The following is a 16,852-nucleotide window of genomic DNA, read 5'->3' on the forward strand; positions in this document are numbered from 1 at the left end:
GAAGCCTGTCACACCCTCTCTTATCTGTGCTAATAAGAAGACTGTGGATGTGGTGTGTCCAAACTGCAGGGGAACACCCCAGGGGATATTGGGTCCTTGCCTGCTGACAAGAGCTCTGCAGGTCTAATTCTTCGTGTGAGAGGCAGCTGAGGGGCAACCTTCGAAGAATCTTGGAACCAGTTTGCCCCCTTTGTAGTGAGATAGAGAGGAAAGAAACCGAAGTCTTGAGTATGGGTTGCCCGTTCCCTCCCTGTACCCCTCGTCCATTTGGATAGGCATGTCAGTAGGGAGCAGCCGGTCCCACGGAGAGGCCAGACTTAGTAGGATTACCACACCGACCTGTGTAGGTCTCCCGCCAGCTCCCAGTTTCCATCTTTAGTCTTTCTTGGGGTCGTACTGTCCTTTGGCCATGGAGACTTAGGCTGAGGTCTCCTTTAGCTCCACTTTCCGAGATGTTTTTGATGCCACCAGTGCTCAGAACGTTTGATGAAAGCCCATAAGCTGTGACAGGCGTTTGCAGTCCCATTTACTGGGGTTATAGGTGTGTGCCACCATGCCTGGCGAGCCACAGATTCTTAATTCAAAATATCCTATAAATTCCCTGTAGATTCTTTAAGGGACTCTCCAGTTTCCCTCTGAAACTTCACAGACCAGGACTGTAGTCCATTTTCAGCCGCGGCTCACAGGCGGGTTGGTCCTCCAACACAGGCTTGTCTCTGGTTCCTGTCACATTTCTGCCTGATCTCCAGATGGGCAGGCGGAAGGCCTTTGAGGTGACAGCTCCTGGTAGTGCGATTTTCACACCTGTGACATGGCTTTAGTCTGGTGTCATCTAACCGAGACAAGTTCCATGCAGCTCATGGGTCCTTTTAGACTTGGCCGTCAAGGTTTCAGGCACACACTGGGCCTGCGTTTGGGCCGCTGATGCTCTGCCCGTTTTCAACAGAAATGGCTTTTCAGATCCACCTTTCTTATTAGATCTCACAGTACAGCCATGAGGCCAAGGGTTCATGGTTGCAACAAGTAGAGCCTGAAACATAGAAAGTAGTCACAGAGGTCTGAAACTCCCTCTGGTGGGGCAGAGGGTGACTGTCCTCTGATCTCTGGATAGCTCTTGGCCATTGTGACCAGGCCAAGGGCAGGCAGGCATCGTGGTGGGTTTCAGAGGTGAAAAGGCAGCATTGGGAGCAGTGACCCTGGATCCCACGCTCTCCTTGGAGTCACTCCGGGTGTGCAGAACAGTGGCCTGTCTTGACGTCACCAGATTAACTTAAACCCTTTTTATCTTCTTGAAAACAGGAAAGTAAGAACTTTTTACTTTTGCAACAGGAGAAGCCCAAGACTAGGAGTCCAAGCTGGGTATTTTATAGGGTCCTGGTAGCTGGGCAGTGGTGGCACACACCTTTAATTCCAGCACTCCAGAAGCAGAGGCAGGCAGATCTCTGTTAGTTCCAGATGAGCCTGGTCTATAGAGTTCCAGGACTGGCTCCATAGCTACTGGGAAACCCTGTCTTGAAAAACAAACAAAACAAAACAAAAAAACTACAAAAAATAAGACCTTGGGCTCTCTCTTTCCCCACTGCCCATTTAGATACTGAAGTGCTGGGATTACAGGAGCGCTGGAGACTGAACCCAGAGCTCCGTGCATGATTGGCACTGAGAGCTTTGTTCCCAGCCCCGTTTGTTTGTTTTTTAAATATTTATTTATTTACTTATTATGTATACACTATTCTGTCTGTGTGTATGCCTGCAGGCCAGAAGAGGGCACCAGATCTCATTATAGATGGCTGTGAGCCACCATGTGGTTGCCGGGAATTGAACTCAGGACCTTTGGAAGAACAGTCAATGCTCTTAACTGCTGAGCCATCTCTCCAGCCCCCAGCCCTCTGTTTTCTTGCGCTATGGTCTCGTGTAGTGTCACGGCTGACTGCCAAATCTTTTTTTTCTTTTAAAGATGAATTTGTTTTTATTTTATGTGTATGTGTTTTCTTGTCTGCCTTTGTGTCCATGTACCACTAACATGCCTCACCCACACAGCCCAGGAGAAGGCACTGGATTCCCTGGAACAGGTATTTCCCAGGATTTTAAGCTACCATATGGGTGCTGGGAATTTATCCTCTGTCTTCCTGCCTCAGCCTCCCCACTTGCTAGGATTGCAGTTATAAGGCACCTTGCCCAGCTAAGTTTTTATTTTATTATCATTATTTATCTATTTATTTTTGACTTTTCAAACAGGGTTTCTCTTGTATAACAGCCCTGGCTGCCCTGAAACTGACTTTGTAGACCAGGCTGACCTCGAAATCCCAGAGATCTGCCTGCCTCTGCATCACAAGTGCTGGGATTAAAGGCGTGCGTTCCCATGCCCAGCTCTAAGTTTTTGTTTTTAAAATTTCCCCTCATTTTTTTCCACTTTAATTTTTATAACAAATTAGAGTATAGAGCCTGGGCATGGTGGGCCATACCTGTAAACCCAGCACTTAGAGGACGGCTGAGATTTCGGGACCGTTGGCGGCTCCATAGGCTACGATGGGGCAGAACTAGGTGGTTTTGTGATATCTTAGCTCAAAATGGAGGCCAGGAGGCAGAAGGGAAGGAAGAAAAAGGCATAATAAAAATACTCTTACTAAAGGCCAAGTAGTAAGGAGATGGCTGTGCTGGCTAATGTGTGTCAACTTGATCCTGACCAGTTGCCCAGGAAGAGGGAACCTCAATTGAGTAACTGCCCCCAGCAGATTGCCCTGTGGCTATGTCTGTCTGTGGGGACATTTTCTTGATTGATGACTAATATGGGAGGCTCAGACCACTGCGGGCGGTGCCGCCCTTAGCAGGTGGTCCAGGCCGAGAAGCAAGTGAACGCTGTCCCTCCCATGGCGTTTGCTGTGGCTTCCGTTGATGATGCTGGCTGTAATCCTATGAATTCTTCCCTTCCATGATGGTGCCTATTCCAGCAACAGAGATGCAAACCGGGATAGTGGATGTGAGCCTTTGCCCCCTGATTATTTTACAGGCGTTGAAGAAGAAGAAAAGGCTGCAGAGATGCATAAGATGAAAGCCACAACCCAGGCGAATCGGATGAGTGTGGATGCTGTCGAAATTGAAACACTCAGAAAAACGGTGGAGGATTATTTCTGTTTTTGCTATGGTAAAGCCCTACACTCTACAATTTGAGAAAAATACATTATATAATGGTATTATTGTCTTTTAAAAACATTGTGTTTCTGTGTACGTACAGTGTGTGTTTGTGGGTGTGAGTGCTTTTGTGGGTCTGTCAGGACAACTTGGTCCAGTTGGTTCACCTTGCACTTTATGTGGGTTGGGAGATCAAACTCGGGTTTGTGCAATAGTTTGTGTCTCTTCTACTAGGCAGCTAAAAAAGCAAGTCAAGCCAAGTCTGGGCATTTATAAGTAAGAATAGGTCTCTGTTTATTTGGGAGCTGGGAGGCAGGCTCCCAAAGAGTTCAAAACAAAATGAAACAAAAGAAAACAACAGTTGCAGTGTGGGTGCTAGGAATCAAACTCAGGTCCTCTGGAAGTGCAGTGTTTTTAGCCACTGAGCCCTCTCTCCTGGGTAGCTCTGGCTGGCCTCAAACTTCCTCTGCTTCCTGAGAGGATTAAAGGCGTGCGCCACCACTGCCCAGTTCCGTCTTACTTTTTGAGACGGGTCTTACTAAAGCTGGAGCTCACTGATTGCATGCACTGGGTAGCTAGTGAACCCCACGATTCCCTTTTTTCAACACTGGGATTACAGTGAGCCTACCCTGCCCTACTTTTTCTGTGGGTGCTGGAGATCCACATTTGGGTCCTCATGGTTAAATGGCCATCACTTTACATACTGAGTTATCTTCCAAGCCGCAGTGATTCAGTTTTTAACTGTGACCCTGGACATGCTGATTCCGTGTTTTTCTCCCCCAGGAAAAGCTTTAGGCAAGTCCACAGTGGTCCCTGTGCCCTACGAGAAGATGCTGCGTGACCAGTCGGCTGTGGTGGTGCAGGGGCTCCCTGAGGGCATTGCCTTCAAGCACCCTGAACATTATGACCTTGCAACCTTGAAGTGGATTCTGGAGAACAAGGCAGGGATCTCATTCATCATTAAGAGGTGAGGTGTTTTCTCCTGTGTTGCCCACATGTTCGTTCATATGTGTTGACTGTTTAATCCAGATGCTGTTTGTGTTGCTGCTTATGCATGGTTTTGTATTTTGTTTTCATGCAGACCTTTCCTGGAGCCGAAGAAACTCCTTGGTGAGTACATTCCTTTGTTTACACGGTAGCCCGCTGGATTTTTGATTTTGAGTCTATGATGTAAGACATTTTTGAGTCAGGGTTAGTGAACAACCTGTGGCGGCTCATGAAGTGAATCCATGGAGTCACGTGGTGTTTCATGTGTCCATTTACTGGGTCTGTCTTCTTTGCCAATCCTAAGAGAGATTTGGTCGAGCTGGTGTCACTGGAGAGGCAGAGCAGTAGAACACAGTCCTGTGTGCACCTCTGGATGTAGCATGATACCTTTGAGTGTTGCTCATGTATTAGGAGCTGTCAGTGACTATCAAGTAACCATGACCAAAATATAACATCCATATACGAGCGCATCCCAGAGGAGTCGAGGACGATTGTAGCAGGACCTCCTCTGGGGGAGTCTGGCCATTCCACTTCATTAGGACAAAACAAGACAGTCGTTCCTTCAAGCTGGGTCTGGTTGACATGCCATGTTTTGTTGTATGTGTATGTGTGTGTGTTTTATTTTTATGTATGTGTGTGTTTATTCATGAAGGCCAAAAGAGGGCATCATATTCCCTGGAGCTGGAGTTCCAGGCAGTTGTGAGCCACCTATTGTGGCTGCTGGGCCCTGAACTCAGGTCCTTTGCAAGAACAGCATACACTCTTAACCCCTGGAGTGAGTCTCTGGCCCCTACTTGACACCTCTTAAAGGTGACACTCAGTCCACAGGAGACCTTTCTACCATATAAAGATGACAGAGAAAAGACATGGATGAGTGTGTACGAGTGTGCCTGAGAGTGCACACGTGCTCACACACATACACACACAGCCATTTTTCCTATTTTCTAATAAAAGATCAGAGACAGCCAGTTTGGCCTTGGACACATTGTGAAGCCCAGGCTGGCCTCAGATGCCTGATCTTCCTGCTAGGCACGTGTAACCACGTCATGACTTACACATATTTTCTGTAAAACAACAAAAATGGTCAGTTTTCTTAAGGTGTAATTGACATTAAATTCACCTGTTTTAAGTGTAGATTATATGATTTTTAATAAATGTACAATCTATAACCATTTGAGGACCCAGATGTGGCACAGTCTTGGCTCAAGTGTATGAGACTGAGTTCAGTGTCCAGCACTGGGAGAACAGCAGCAATTGCTTCTTGTTTGGTCATTTTGAGCCAGAGTGGCCTCGCAGTCACAGACTTCCAACCTTCCTCTGGTGCCAGGAATATAGGCGACACCACCATGATGAACTCACTGTGCGTTCCTTCCTCTTTTCCTTTCTCTTCTCTTCTCTTCTCTTCTCTTCTCTTCTCTTCTCTTCTCTCTCCCTCCCTCCCTCCCTCCCTCCCTCCCTCCCTCCCTCCCTCCCTCCCTCCCTCCCTCCCTCCCTCCCTCCCTCCCTCTCTCTCCCTCTTTCTCTCTCTCTCCCTCCCCCCCCACACACAGGGTTTCTCTGTGTAGCCCTGACTGTCCTGGAACTCACTCTGTAGACCAGGCTTCAAACTCCCAGAGATCCAACTGTCTCTGCCTCCCGACTGCTGGGATTAAAGGTATGTGCCACCACCACCAGGCTATCAGTGTGCGTTGTTTTTTTGTTTTTTAATAATTCTTATTTGTATTTTGTGTACATTGGTTCTCTGTGCACATGTATATCTGTGTGAAGGTGGCAGATCCCCTGGAACAGTTATAGATAATTGTGAGCTGCCATGTGGGTGCTGAGACTTGAACCCAGGTCCTCTGGAAGAGCAGCCAGCATTCCAAACCGCTGAGCCATCTCTCCAGTCCCCAGTGTGCATCCTCAATGAAAGTCCTTAGTAGACAGATAGCTGACAAGCATTTTTTCCAGTGCTGTGAATTGTCTTTGTTCTTGCTTGATAGATTTTTTTTTTAATTTGATTTTTTATTAGTTTATGTGTATAAATGCCTGCATGCTTATCTCCACATCACCTGGTGTCTGGTGCCTGAGGCCAGAAGAAGGCATCAGGTTCCCTGGGACTAGAGTTACCTTGGTTGTGAGTCAGTCCCTTTGTAGGGGCTGGGAATTGAACTCACCAGGGCTTTTAACCACAGAGCCATCTCTTCAGCCCATTTGCTTGGTAGTTCAGTTTTTTTGTTGTTTGTTTGTTTGTTTTTCGAGGCAGGGTTTTCTGTGTAGCCCTGGCTGTCCTGAACTCCCTCTGTATACCAAGCTGGCCTCGAACTCAGAGATCTGCCTGCCTCTCATCCCCTTTTAAAGGCGTGCACCACCACTTTTACTTTCTGTGTGTTGGCAGCACATATACTTTTGGGTACTTGTGTATGCATGTGTTTGTGCAGATGCCAGAGTTAGTTGATACTGGATTAGTCCACCATCATTCTCAACCTTGCGTTTGAGACAGAGTCTCTCACTGACCCTGGTGCTCACCAGCTGGCCAGTGAACTCCGGGCTCTGCCCTGCTTTAGCTTTTATGAGGGTACAGGGATTCCAGATCCTTAAGCTATTCAACCGTCTCCCTAGTGCCTAGTTTTACATAAGAAAAAAATTTTTTTAAATTTATTTCTTGGTAGGGAGGGCACGTGTGCTCCAGCACAAGGTGGAGGTTAGAGGGCATCCTGCAGGAGTTAGTTCTGTCCGTTGTATGACTCCTAGGGGCAAACTTGGGCTGTCAGGCCTGGCAGCAAGTGTTGCCACCTCTCTCACAGGACCTAGTCTTAACATTTTGAGGAAATGGTTTCTCGTCTTTTGTCACTTGTGCTCTGGATGGCTTTCTTCTCTGGCAAGCTGTCGTGTGGGGGCTGGGAGGTGATGCAGTCCACAGTGCTTGCTCAGCACTTGTGCTGTGATACAGCAAAGGAAAACATCAGCAAACCTTGGGGCCTGGACGTTTGCCCTGCAAGGGTCCTTCTCCCAGTGTTCGGTTTTTAGCTCCTCGATTCCAGTCTGTAGTCTTCCATTTCCAGTGGTGCAAGGAGTGGAAGTCAGGGCGTCAGCACCAGTCACATGCTCCACTGAGCGACGCCTCCCAGATCTACAGTCTTACAGAATGTAAAGGCATAAATTTGTCTTTGCATCTGGGTCTCCAGAAGCAGTCAGTGAAGAGTGCATTCTCTTTCTCTCTGCGTTGTCTTGGTAACTTTGCTGGAAGTCAGCTGACCCTGACTCTATTTCTGTTTTCTTCACAGCAGATGTGCGAGTGGAGAGAGTGTCCCTCTCCTGTAGTGGGAGTTGCGGGCTGCGTTTCTACCGCCCCAGCTCCTGGTCTGCCTGGCTAGCTTATGCCCCAAAATAACGACACACAAACTCTATTCTTTTAAACACTGCTTGGCCCATTTCTGTTCATGTATGTAGCACCCCAAGGAGCGCTTACCGGGAAGATTCTAGCCTACGTCCATCCTGGGTCAGAGCTTCATCTCATCTGCCGGGGAGAGGGGAGCATGGTGCATGGCGTCTGCTCCAGAGAGCAGAGCTGTCGAGTCTGAGCTCACTTCCTCTTCCTCCCAGCATTCTATTCTGTTTACTCCACCCACCTAAGGGGTAGCCTATCAAATGGGCCAAGGCAGTTTGTTTATTGACAAATGACCTTCCTCTATCATTTCCCTTTTTTCTGTTTAAACAAAAAAAAAGGAAGGCTTTAACTTTAACATAGCAAAATTACATATAACAAAACAGTTATCAAGTAAAAATTACAATATTTACATCTATTTTATCTTTATCATAACTAAGGAAAACTATAACTATAACTATCTATCTATTATTCAACTCCATCAAAGACTCCAGAAGAATACAATATTACCTAAGCAAACAAAAAGTAAGCAACTTCTAAACTCTAGAAATGACAGAGACATCTCACTGCCTGGACAGTCACCCAAAGTTCCTCTGTACCGTTGGGGCATCCATCTTCGGCCTAAAGGTCCATAGAATCCAGAGACGTTTCCATGAAGCAGGAAATTTAAAGGCAGTTCAGTCACTATCTGCTGTGTCCTGCAGAATGTCTCGCAGACTCTTTCATGAATCAGGAACCCCGAAAGATCATCTCACCTTTAGGCAAGTTCAGCAGTCCTCTCTCTGCGGGTTCTTTGTGTCCAGTTTATAAAATAGTCCAGGCAAGAGCAGTTTCTTACCCAAATGGCTATAAAACTCCATAAGGATCCTCTTCGATGCCCATCTTCTTCTTGAAGTAGATTGGTGCTGCCAGGAGCAGAGTGTCTCATTGTCATGAAAAACCCTAAGTTATTAAAACATTTAAAATACCATATTCTCTAGCCTTTGAAAGATATGATGAATGCCTATTTGAAATATATGCATGCACATCTAGAAAATCTAACTAACATGACTACAAACTTGACTATTATTGATAATTATCCATTAACAACCTATAGACATTACATTTTTAAGTGAACTACACAATCACAATACCTTAATCAATATCAGAAATACATATACATATAATAAAATTGAGCTTAAATTAATATCAGTAAACCAAGATTCATATCAATGCAAATTATTCACATCTGTATCATCTCCCCCTTTAAATGTAAAAGAACATTTATAAACAATATATGGGAACATGGGCGCAGTTTTTTCTCTCCAAACTGCTTCCTGCTGAATGGGGGCGCTGTTAATCAGGTCTTTCATGGTATAACCTGTGTGCTAGGTTCCTCTCAGTCGGCAGTTGAGCAAAGTAATTTTTTGAAGGTGTTCACAGCAACCCTTCAGGAGGACGTGGTCTATCATACCATATCGTGATCAAAGAAGCAATCCACAGTGCCTCTTCTTCTGTGAAAACAAAAGAAGAAACTCTTTTCCAAAGTATCATATCCTTAGATCCAAATTCTGAAGTCAAGGTATTTTGAAAATATCTATCTTGGATTAGTTCAGCAGCATTTATAAACAAATATCTTTTAGCAAATGTTGCTCTTTCCTCAGCATTCAAACAATTCAAAGAGAGCATAATAACATACAGTATCAAGATTTTCTGTGTACTTTCCATCTTTGTGCGGCTTTATTTTAACTCTATTTTGTTTATTTTTACTTTTGTTTTATATTTTCTGTATATCTTTGTCCTGGAATAACTCTTTAGACCAGGCTGTCCTTGAACTCTCAGAGATCTGTCTGTCTCTGCCTCCCAGGCATTGGGATTAAAGGCGTGTGCTACCACACCTTGAAGTCACAGAGGTCAATCTCCCTCTGTCTCCTAAGTGTTGGGATTAAAGGTGTGTACTACCACACCCAACTGCTTTCTTCCTTATTTTTTTTAAGAACTTTTAGCCTGCATATACTTTTAACACACTGTAAACAATTTAGAAATTTTCTTTGTCTTTGAATCTCTCTTTACTGTATATCTCTCTTTTTCTGACCACATGAGTCTTTAATTTACCAAGCAATATCAGTAGGAAGAAAGCCGTGGCTTTGACGGCTGGATCCAGCACATTCCTTAGCTTTCCAGCCTCATGGCTGAGGTACCGGCTGTAGCCATGTTTATCACCACAACTCTGTGGCGTTTCAAGGTCCTTGCCAGCAAACAAGCTGCAATACTATATCCACAGACAACATTCAAGTCCTCTCTCTGTAGTCAGCCCTCCTGCCTCAAACAGTCAGAGTTTGCCCTGGCAGGATGGCCCAGAAAGCCGGCATTTTAAAACAGCACAACTTTTTTCCTGCTACGGCTGAAAACCGAAAAGCATGCCTTCAGCTTTTCACCAACACCGTTTTAAGTATTTCGTGGCAGGACCTCTTAAATGAGCTGCAAGGTTTCACAGCTGAAGCTGAGTCAGGAAGCCTCTCTTAGATGAGAGCGCTTGCTTGCCTCTAGCAAGCAGAGCAGACCCGAGAAATTGCTGCTACCAAGAAAACACGCTTTACTCTATTCTTTCCCAAGCTTTCTCAGGCTTTCTGTGGATGCAGTTATCCACGTGGGCGCCATCTGTAGTGGGAGTTGCGGGCTGCGTTTCTACCGCCCCAGCTCCTGGTCTGCCTGGCTAGCTTATGCCCCAAAATAACGACACACAAACTCTATTCTTTTAAACACTGCTTGGCCCATTTCTGTTCATGTATGTAGCACCCCAAGGAGCGCTTACCGGGAAGATTCTAGCCTACGTCCATCCTGGGTCAGAGCTTCATCTCATCTGCCGGGGAGAGGGGAGCATGGTGCATGGCGTCTGCTCCAGAGAGCAGAGCTGTCGAGTCTGAGCTCACTTCCTCTTCCTCCCAGCATTCTATTCTGTTTACTCCACCCACCTAAGGGGTAGCCTATCAAATGGGCCAAGGCAGTTTGTTTATTGACAAATGACCTTCCTCTATCACTCTCCTTCCTGCCACAGTGTGGCTTTTGTTCTTTACTCTTTTGGTCTGGTTAGGGTTAGCACTGAATAATAGTGGCCTTTAGTAGATGTCACCTTGATGCCCATCTTAGGAGAGAACAGTCTGTCACCTCCACGTTGTTCTCCATGTTAGGCGGACATTCCTCTTTGACCATTATGGGTGAAGGCATCAATGTGTGAGGTCCTTTTTCAGATTGAGAAAGAAGCACAGGCCTGTTATCCCACGCTCAGGTAGCTGAGGCAGGAGGATAGAAAGTTTGAGGTCAGCATTGACTACATAAAGGAAAATTCAGAGTATTTGTTATGTTTAAAGTTTAGATTGTGGCCACTGAAGTGGCACAGACAGTCTGCAGGACAGCTTGGCAAGTAAAAGACACACGCTGCCAGGCCTGAGACCTGAGCTGCGTCCCCGGGATCTGCATCAATAGCTGTGTGTGTTAGGATTGTGTGTGTAATGCCAGAGCCTTTGCTGTGAAACGAAAGGCAGAGAAGGAAACTCCGGAAGCTTGTGAGCCCAGTAGTCCTGAGTACACAGAGCATCAGAAAAAAAAAATAGGAGAGAGACCCTGCCTCAGGAAGGTGTCCTCTGATCTCCCATTGTGCACTTGGAGAGGCACTCATTCATACAGGAGAGGCCAGGGGTTGGCATTTATTGTGGGTGACTTGAGTTTGTGTTTGTGTTCATTGTGGTGTGGCTGTGCCAGCTAAGACGCATCCGCTACTCTGGGCTTTTGTTATGAGTGATCGTTTTTGTGATCAGTCTTTTACTTAAAATAATGGAAGTAGTCAGTTAAATTACTGAGTTAATCAAATTTTAGTTCTTGCAATCAACCCCAAGATCTTGAGCATGTTAAGCACATGGTGTGTCAGTGATTTCCATATCCAGACCCTGGGTTTTTTTTTATTTTCTGTATGTGTTGTGTATATGTGTGTTTGTCTTTGTGTAGGGTGTATTTAGGTGTGTGTATACACATGTGGAGGACACAGGTTAACAATCAAGTGTCGACCTCTATTGTGCTACACTTTATTTAAAAAATAATTGAATTTGTTTATTTTGGGTCTGGGTGTTTACCTATTTGTTTATTTATCTGGAAGCTTATTTAGGGACACTCTTGTTCTATAAAGTTAAGATCCTCCTGTTGTAACCTCCTGGGCAATCAGGAACTAGATCTGTAGACCAAGCTGGATTTGAACTCATAGAGATCTGCCTGCCTCTGCCTCTGGAGTGCTAGGATTAAAGTCATATGCTACCATGCCTGGCTAAAATAAGTTTATTTTTACAAATAAACAAAGTGTATAACTTATTCTCAGCTACGGGGGTGGGGGTTTACCAGTTGTTTCTTTGTTTTTTTCTGACAGACTTTTACTATAGCATCTGATGATCTTAGCTTATGGTCCTTCTGCCTCAGTCTCCTTAATGTTGTGGTTACAGAAGTACCACCATGCCCACCTAGGGATCTCACTGAATTAAAAATCAGTTCTTTTGGAGTTGGGTATATGTTCATGTTAGGGCAGTGAGGCAGGGAGGTTCTTTCTTGCTGTGGCCTGCGGGGTGAGTCCATTGCCAGCTTCGGCAACTTTGTGGAATAGGTACCAAAATAAGGTAAAACCAGAGATTGTGAATAAAGGCTTTTGCAGACAACTTGGATGGTCTGAGCTCTATCCTCAGGACTCTCACAGTGGAAGGTCAGAATGAGCTCTTGCACATTGTCCTCTGACCTCCACACTGAGGTGCATGCGTGCCACCTGCTTCCACCTGCCCCCCAATACTCACACACATCAGTAAATACATTTTTAAAAGCCAAAGGAGGGCTGGGCATCACTCAGGAGGCAGAGGCAGGTGAGTTTAAAGCCAGCATGGTCTACAGAGTAATTTCCAGGTTAGCCAGAATCACATAGTGAGATCCTGTCTTAAAAACAAAACAAGCTAAAATATGAAAAGAGAGCTGGAGACCAGAGTTCAGGGTGGAGTTCTTTTGGTCCTCATAGGCAGAGCACTTGAGAGGGGACCTAGATTCAGTCCACAGTAAAGCTAAAACAAAATAAATGGCCTCTTACTTCCCGACTTGAGGAGTATAATTGGCATGCAGTGAACTACAGATTCATGTGCACACATTCTGATCAGTGTGGACCCATGTGTGCCATGTGACCCGTCACATTAGCCCCATTTCTCATGGTTCCTGCCTGCTGTACCCTCAAGCTCTTATTGAGTCTTTTCCTGTCCCTGTAGGCTTACTGGAATTTCCAGATTTGCTTGTGTGTACATAGGTATGCCACGTGCATGCCTGGTGCCCAGAGGTTAGAACAGAGTGTCAGTTCCTTTGGAACTGGAGTTTTGGATGGTTGTGAGCCATCATATGGATGCTGGAAACCAAGCCCAGGTCCTACAAGAGCAGCAACTGTTCTTGCCCATTGAGCCATCTCTCCAGCCCCAGCATTTCCAGATTTTTACATGAATAGAATGTTAACGTATGTATTCTTTTGCTTGGCTTATCTTGAAATTACCTGTGCTTTGTATAGTAAAAGTTGGTTCTCATTTTACTTTGGTATTGTGTGCAAGTCCTCCTGCGACCCCACCACACACACTTTAAAACTGTTGGAAACAGGGCCTCTCTATGTAGCCCTGGCTGGCCTGGGATTCACAGGGATCTGCCTGCCTCTTCCTCTTAAGTGCTAGGATTACAGGCACGCTCTGTCACTCCGAGCCTTTACTTGTTAAGACTTGCTTCCTGGGTGGCCTGGATCTTTTGATATAGACCAGGCTGTTGCCAAACTCAAAGCAGACCTCCTATTTTTACCTCCCATGTGCTCTCCACAGGCAATTCCCTTGTCCATGTTGTGTCCGTGTTATGTGTAGATATAACATGTGTTTACTTATTCCTAAGGTAAGGAAATTTGGATTATATAGATACTTGGCTCCCTTAGCTGTGTAAGTTGATTGAAGGTCTAACCCCACCAGTCTCTCTCCCCAGTGCTGGTGATGTAAGCCAGAGGCTTGTACAGGCTAGGTAAAGGGTCCCTTGCTAAGCCATGAGACCAGCGAGGTTTTGCAAAGGTGGGACAGGGCTTTGCTGTGTAGTCAAGACTGGTTTTGAACTTTAGTTCCTCTCAGCATCTCTAGTGCTTGATTTCCCTGTGTGCCTCCTAGCCTGGCAAGACAATTCTGTTTTAGGCAGGGAGGGTTTCAAGATGGGATTTCTCTGTGTAGCCCTGACTGTCCTGGAACTCACCCTGTATAACTAGGCTGGCCTCGAACTCACAGAGATCCGCCAGGCTCTGCCTCCCGAGAGCTAGGATTGGAGGCTCGTGCCCCACAGCTGACAGTTCTTTTAATTCAGCATTTCAAAGAGTAGCACAAGTTGGACCACTGTTCATTGTGCTGTGAACACTTCTGTCAGAGCTCACCAAAGCCCCACACTTTCGTGTGTATGAAGTGGAAAGTGGATGAAGGCGTTTAGAGGCTGTCTGTTTGCACGTTTAGCGGCTGTCTGTTTGCACGTTTAGAGGCTGTCTGTTTGCACGTTTCTCCTCCAGATCCTCTCAACCCCACCTTGAATCTCCCACAAGCCAGGTCCACAGTAGCTTGAGCCTGTAATCCTAGCACTGTGTGAGGTGAGAGATTGTTGAGAGTTGAAGGTCAACGTGGGTTACAGAACCCTATCTAAGATACAAAACCACCACCAACAAAAGGAGTTGGACGTGGGCTGCAGTGTGGTGGCGCACGCCTTTAATCCCAGCAGTTGGGAGGCAGCGGCAGCCAGATCTCTCTTGAGTTCGAGGCCAGCCTGGTCAACAAATCAGATTTCCAGGATCGCCAGAGCTATAACACAGAGGAAACCCTGTCTCACAAACAAAATCAAAACAAATAGGTGGGGTGATTGTTTGGGAATATTAAAATATTAACCCTGCTTAAAATGTTGTTAAACCTGAATGTAATTTGCTTTTGTTTGTAGGTGGCCGAATGATGGCATCAGATACTGAGAGGACCCTCCTGTCGCCTGGTGGAAGGTAAACCATCCCTCGCTGGCACTATTGTGCCACGTGCCCTGGAGTTACCAAGATAGCAGATGGACATGCGCCCCACATCCGGACTGCACTGTATAGCTGAACACTTGGTTATAAAAATGCAAATTTTGTTTTTGAGAAACAGTCTTACTTTCTAATAGCCCAGGGTAGTCTCATATTGGAATAACCCTGCCTCAACCCCCTGAGTGCTGCCATTACGGGCGTGTGACACCAGGATTGTAGGTTTGACTCAATAGCTGTGCACAGTGGTGCTTCTTCTGTGAGGCTGGCCATCGGGGAAGCTGTTGACAACTGTGTGAGTGGCCGTCCCTCACAGTTGCATCCTGTGATCTGAATGTGTTCCTCCTTGCAGCTGTGGCCCCATCAAAGTGAAAACTGAACCCACAGAAGACTCTGGTATGTACTAGTGCTCTTCTAATTTATTATACAAAGAAGGTGCTTTCCTTAGTTGAAGAGGTGATATTTTGAGTCGCTAGTTATTTATTGTGTCTCTTATGAGCCTCCTTCCTCGGCCTTGCCAGTGTTACTATTACAGGCATGTGTTACTCTACCTAGTTTTATTGCAGAGGGGACCCATAAGATTTATTTGTAATTAATAATTAATTTTGTGCATGTGCTTGTATGACTATGGTATATTTGTATGCATGGTGGGAGCGGGAGGTCGTGTGGCTGTGCATGCTTCAAGACCAGGAGAGGGCATCCCGTGTCTTCTGCTCTAACTAGTCCCTTGAGGCAGGGTCTCGACCTGGGCCAGGTCTCTTAGCTCAATCCTATTGTCCTTGCCTCCCACAGCTGAAGTTCTGGGCATTGGCTAGTTTGGCCCACTTGTTAAGTGAGTTCTGAGCTATCTGAGTTCTGGTGCTCAGGACTGTAGAAAGCACCCAGAACCAGTGAGCTGTCCCCCAGCTCCCTGCTGCACTGTGGTGTGACTTGTCATTTTCTCACGGGAGGGGATGCTGAACCTTTCTTCATGTAGTCACCACCCATCCCTGTGTCTTCCCTGATTACATGTCTGTGTAAATTCTCTGCCTCTTTACCGCGTGTGTGTGGGTGAGCGGGGGGTGATGTGAGAGACAGACAGTGGCGTGAGGAGGGGAGAGAATGGATCCAGACACGTGTGCCATGGCGTGCCTGTTGAGATCAGACAACAGCCTCAAGCGTTGGTCTGAGGCATTTGCTGCACACAGGCCAGGCTCTCTGACTGTGAGTTTCCAGGGCTCTCTGCTTTCCATCTCATGTGAGAGACAAGCACCTCCATGTCCAGCTTTACGTGGATTCTGGGATGCCAACTCTGTCTTCCGCTGTGTGCTTCTCTCATTGAGTCTCTTCCCCAGCTCCTGTTGCTCCATTTTTAACCTGTGGGTATTGTTTTTTTTTTATTCCCTAGTTGTCAAGTTCTGAGTATTTTTTGGATATAAGTCAGGAATATGGTCTTGCAAATGTTTCTTATATCCTGTGTTCCGTCTTTCTATATCCTTTTATGGTGTCTTTGAAACTCAAAAAATAATAAATTGTGGTTACTATGCTTTTAAGGTTGTAGTTTTTTTAAAGATTAATTTTCTTTATTTTTTTTCTTTTTCTTTGCTTCTTTTGAGACAGGGTCTCTCTGTGTAACCCTGGTTGTCCTGGATCTCATTATGTAGATCAGGATGGCCTTGAACTCACAGAGAACTGCCTGCCTCTCCCTCTCCGTGTTCTGGGATTAAAGATGTGTGCCACCATGTCTGACTTAATTTGTTTAAACTTTTTTATTTTTGAGGTTATCATGACATCATTTCTTCCCCTCTCCTTCCTCTAAACCCTCCCATATACCCTGCCTTTCTGTCGAACTCAGGCCATATTGTTATTTTGTTATCTCGCACACACTCCTAAATCTAACCTGCTCAGAGTGTGTCATGTCACTTCTGTGTGGGTGTTAGCAGAGAAGACTGTTTCTTCCTGATCTCAGTATTCCTTAGTTGCCTGTAGTTCTTTGTATAGGGTTGAGGTCTCATGGCTTCTCAAATTTTTTTAACTTAATTTTCAAAGTTAGCAAATTCAGGGTAGTGGATTTTTCTGTGGCATCCTTTCTTTTTTTTTTTTTTTTTAATGAAATAATTTTTAAAGCTGAGATTGTGCCGTATACCTTTAATAGCTCCTGCATTCAGGAGGCAGAGCAGGCAGATCTGTGAGTTCTAGGCCAGCCTGGTCTATAGAGTGAGTTCCAGGATAGCCTGATCTACAGAGCAAGTTTTAGGACAGCCAGCTTTGTACAGTGAAACCCATCTCTAAAGATGTATGTGTGTGTGCGTGTATGTATGTATAAT

At 45.7% G+C, this 16,852-nt stretch overlaps 1 protein-coding gene across 12 annotated transcripts in view; it reads left to right on the plus strand.

Annotated features, from left to right (window-relative positions):
- Gtf2i (general transcription factor IIi) overlaps nucleotides 1-16,852 on the plus strand; it is an 88,272-nt gene that overhangs the window by 23,638 nt on the left and 47,782 nt on the right. For all 12 annotated transcript variants that reach the window (XM_057765289.1, XM_057765292.1, XM_057765290.1 and 9 more), the window contains exons 4-8: nucleotides 3,008-3,142; nucleotides 3,913-4,096; nucleotides 4,211-4,239; nucleotides 14,474-14,528; nucleotides 14,899-14,942. In XM_057765289.1, coding sequence (XP_057621272.1) covers nucleotides 3,008-3,142; nucleotides 3,913-4,096; nucleotides 4,211-4,239; nucleotides 14,474-14,528; nucleotides 14,899-14,942 — 447 coding nt within the window. The remainder of the gene's footprint in view (nucleotides 1-3,007; nucleotides 3,143-3,912; nucleotides 4,097-4,210; nucleotides 4,240-14,473; nucleotides 14,529-14,898; nucleotides 14,943-16,852) is intronic.

This window comes from Chionomys nivalis, chromosome 3, assembly GCF_950005125.1.
Source record: "Chionomys nivalis chromosome 3, mChiNiv1.1, whole genome shotgun sequence".
NCBI classification, from domain to species: Eukaryota; Metazoa; Chordata; class Mammalia; order Rodentia; family Cricetidae; genus Chionomys; species Chionomys nivalis.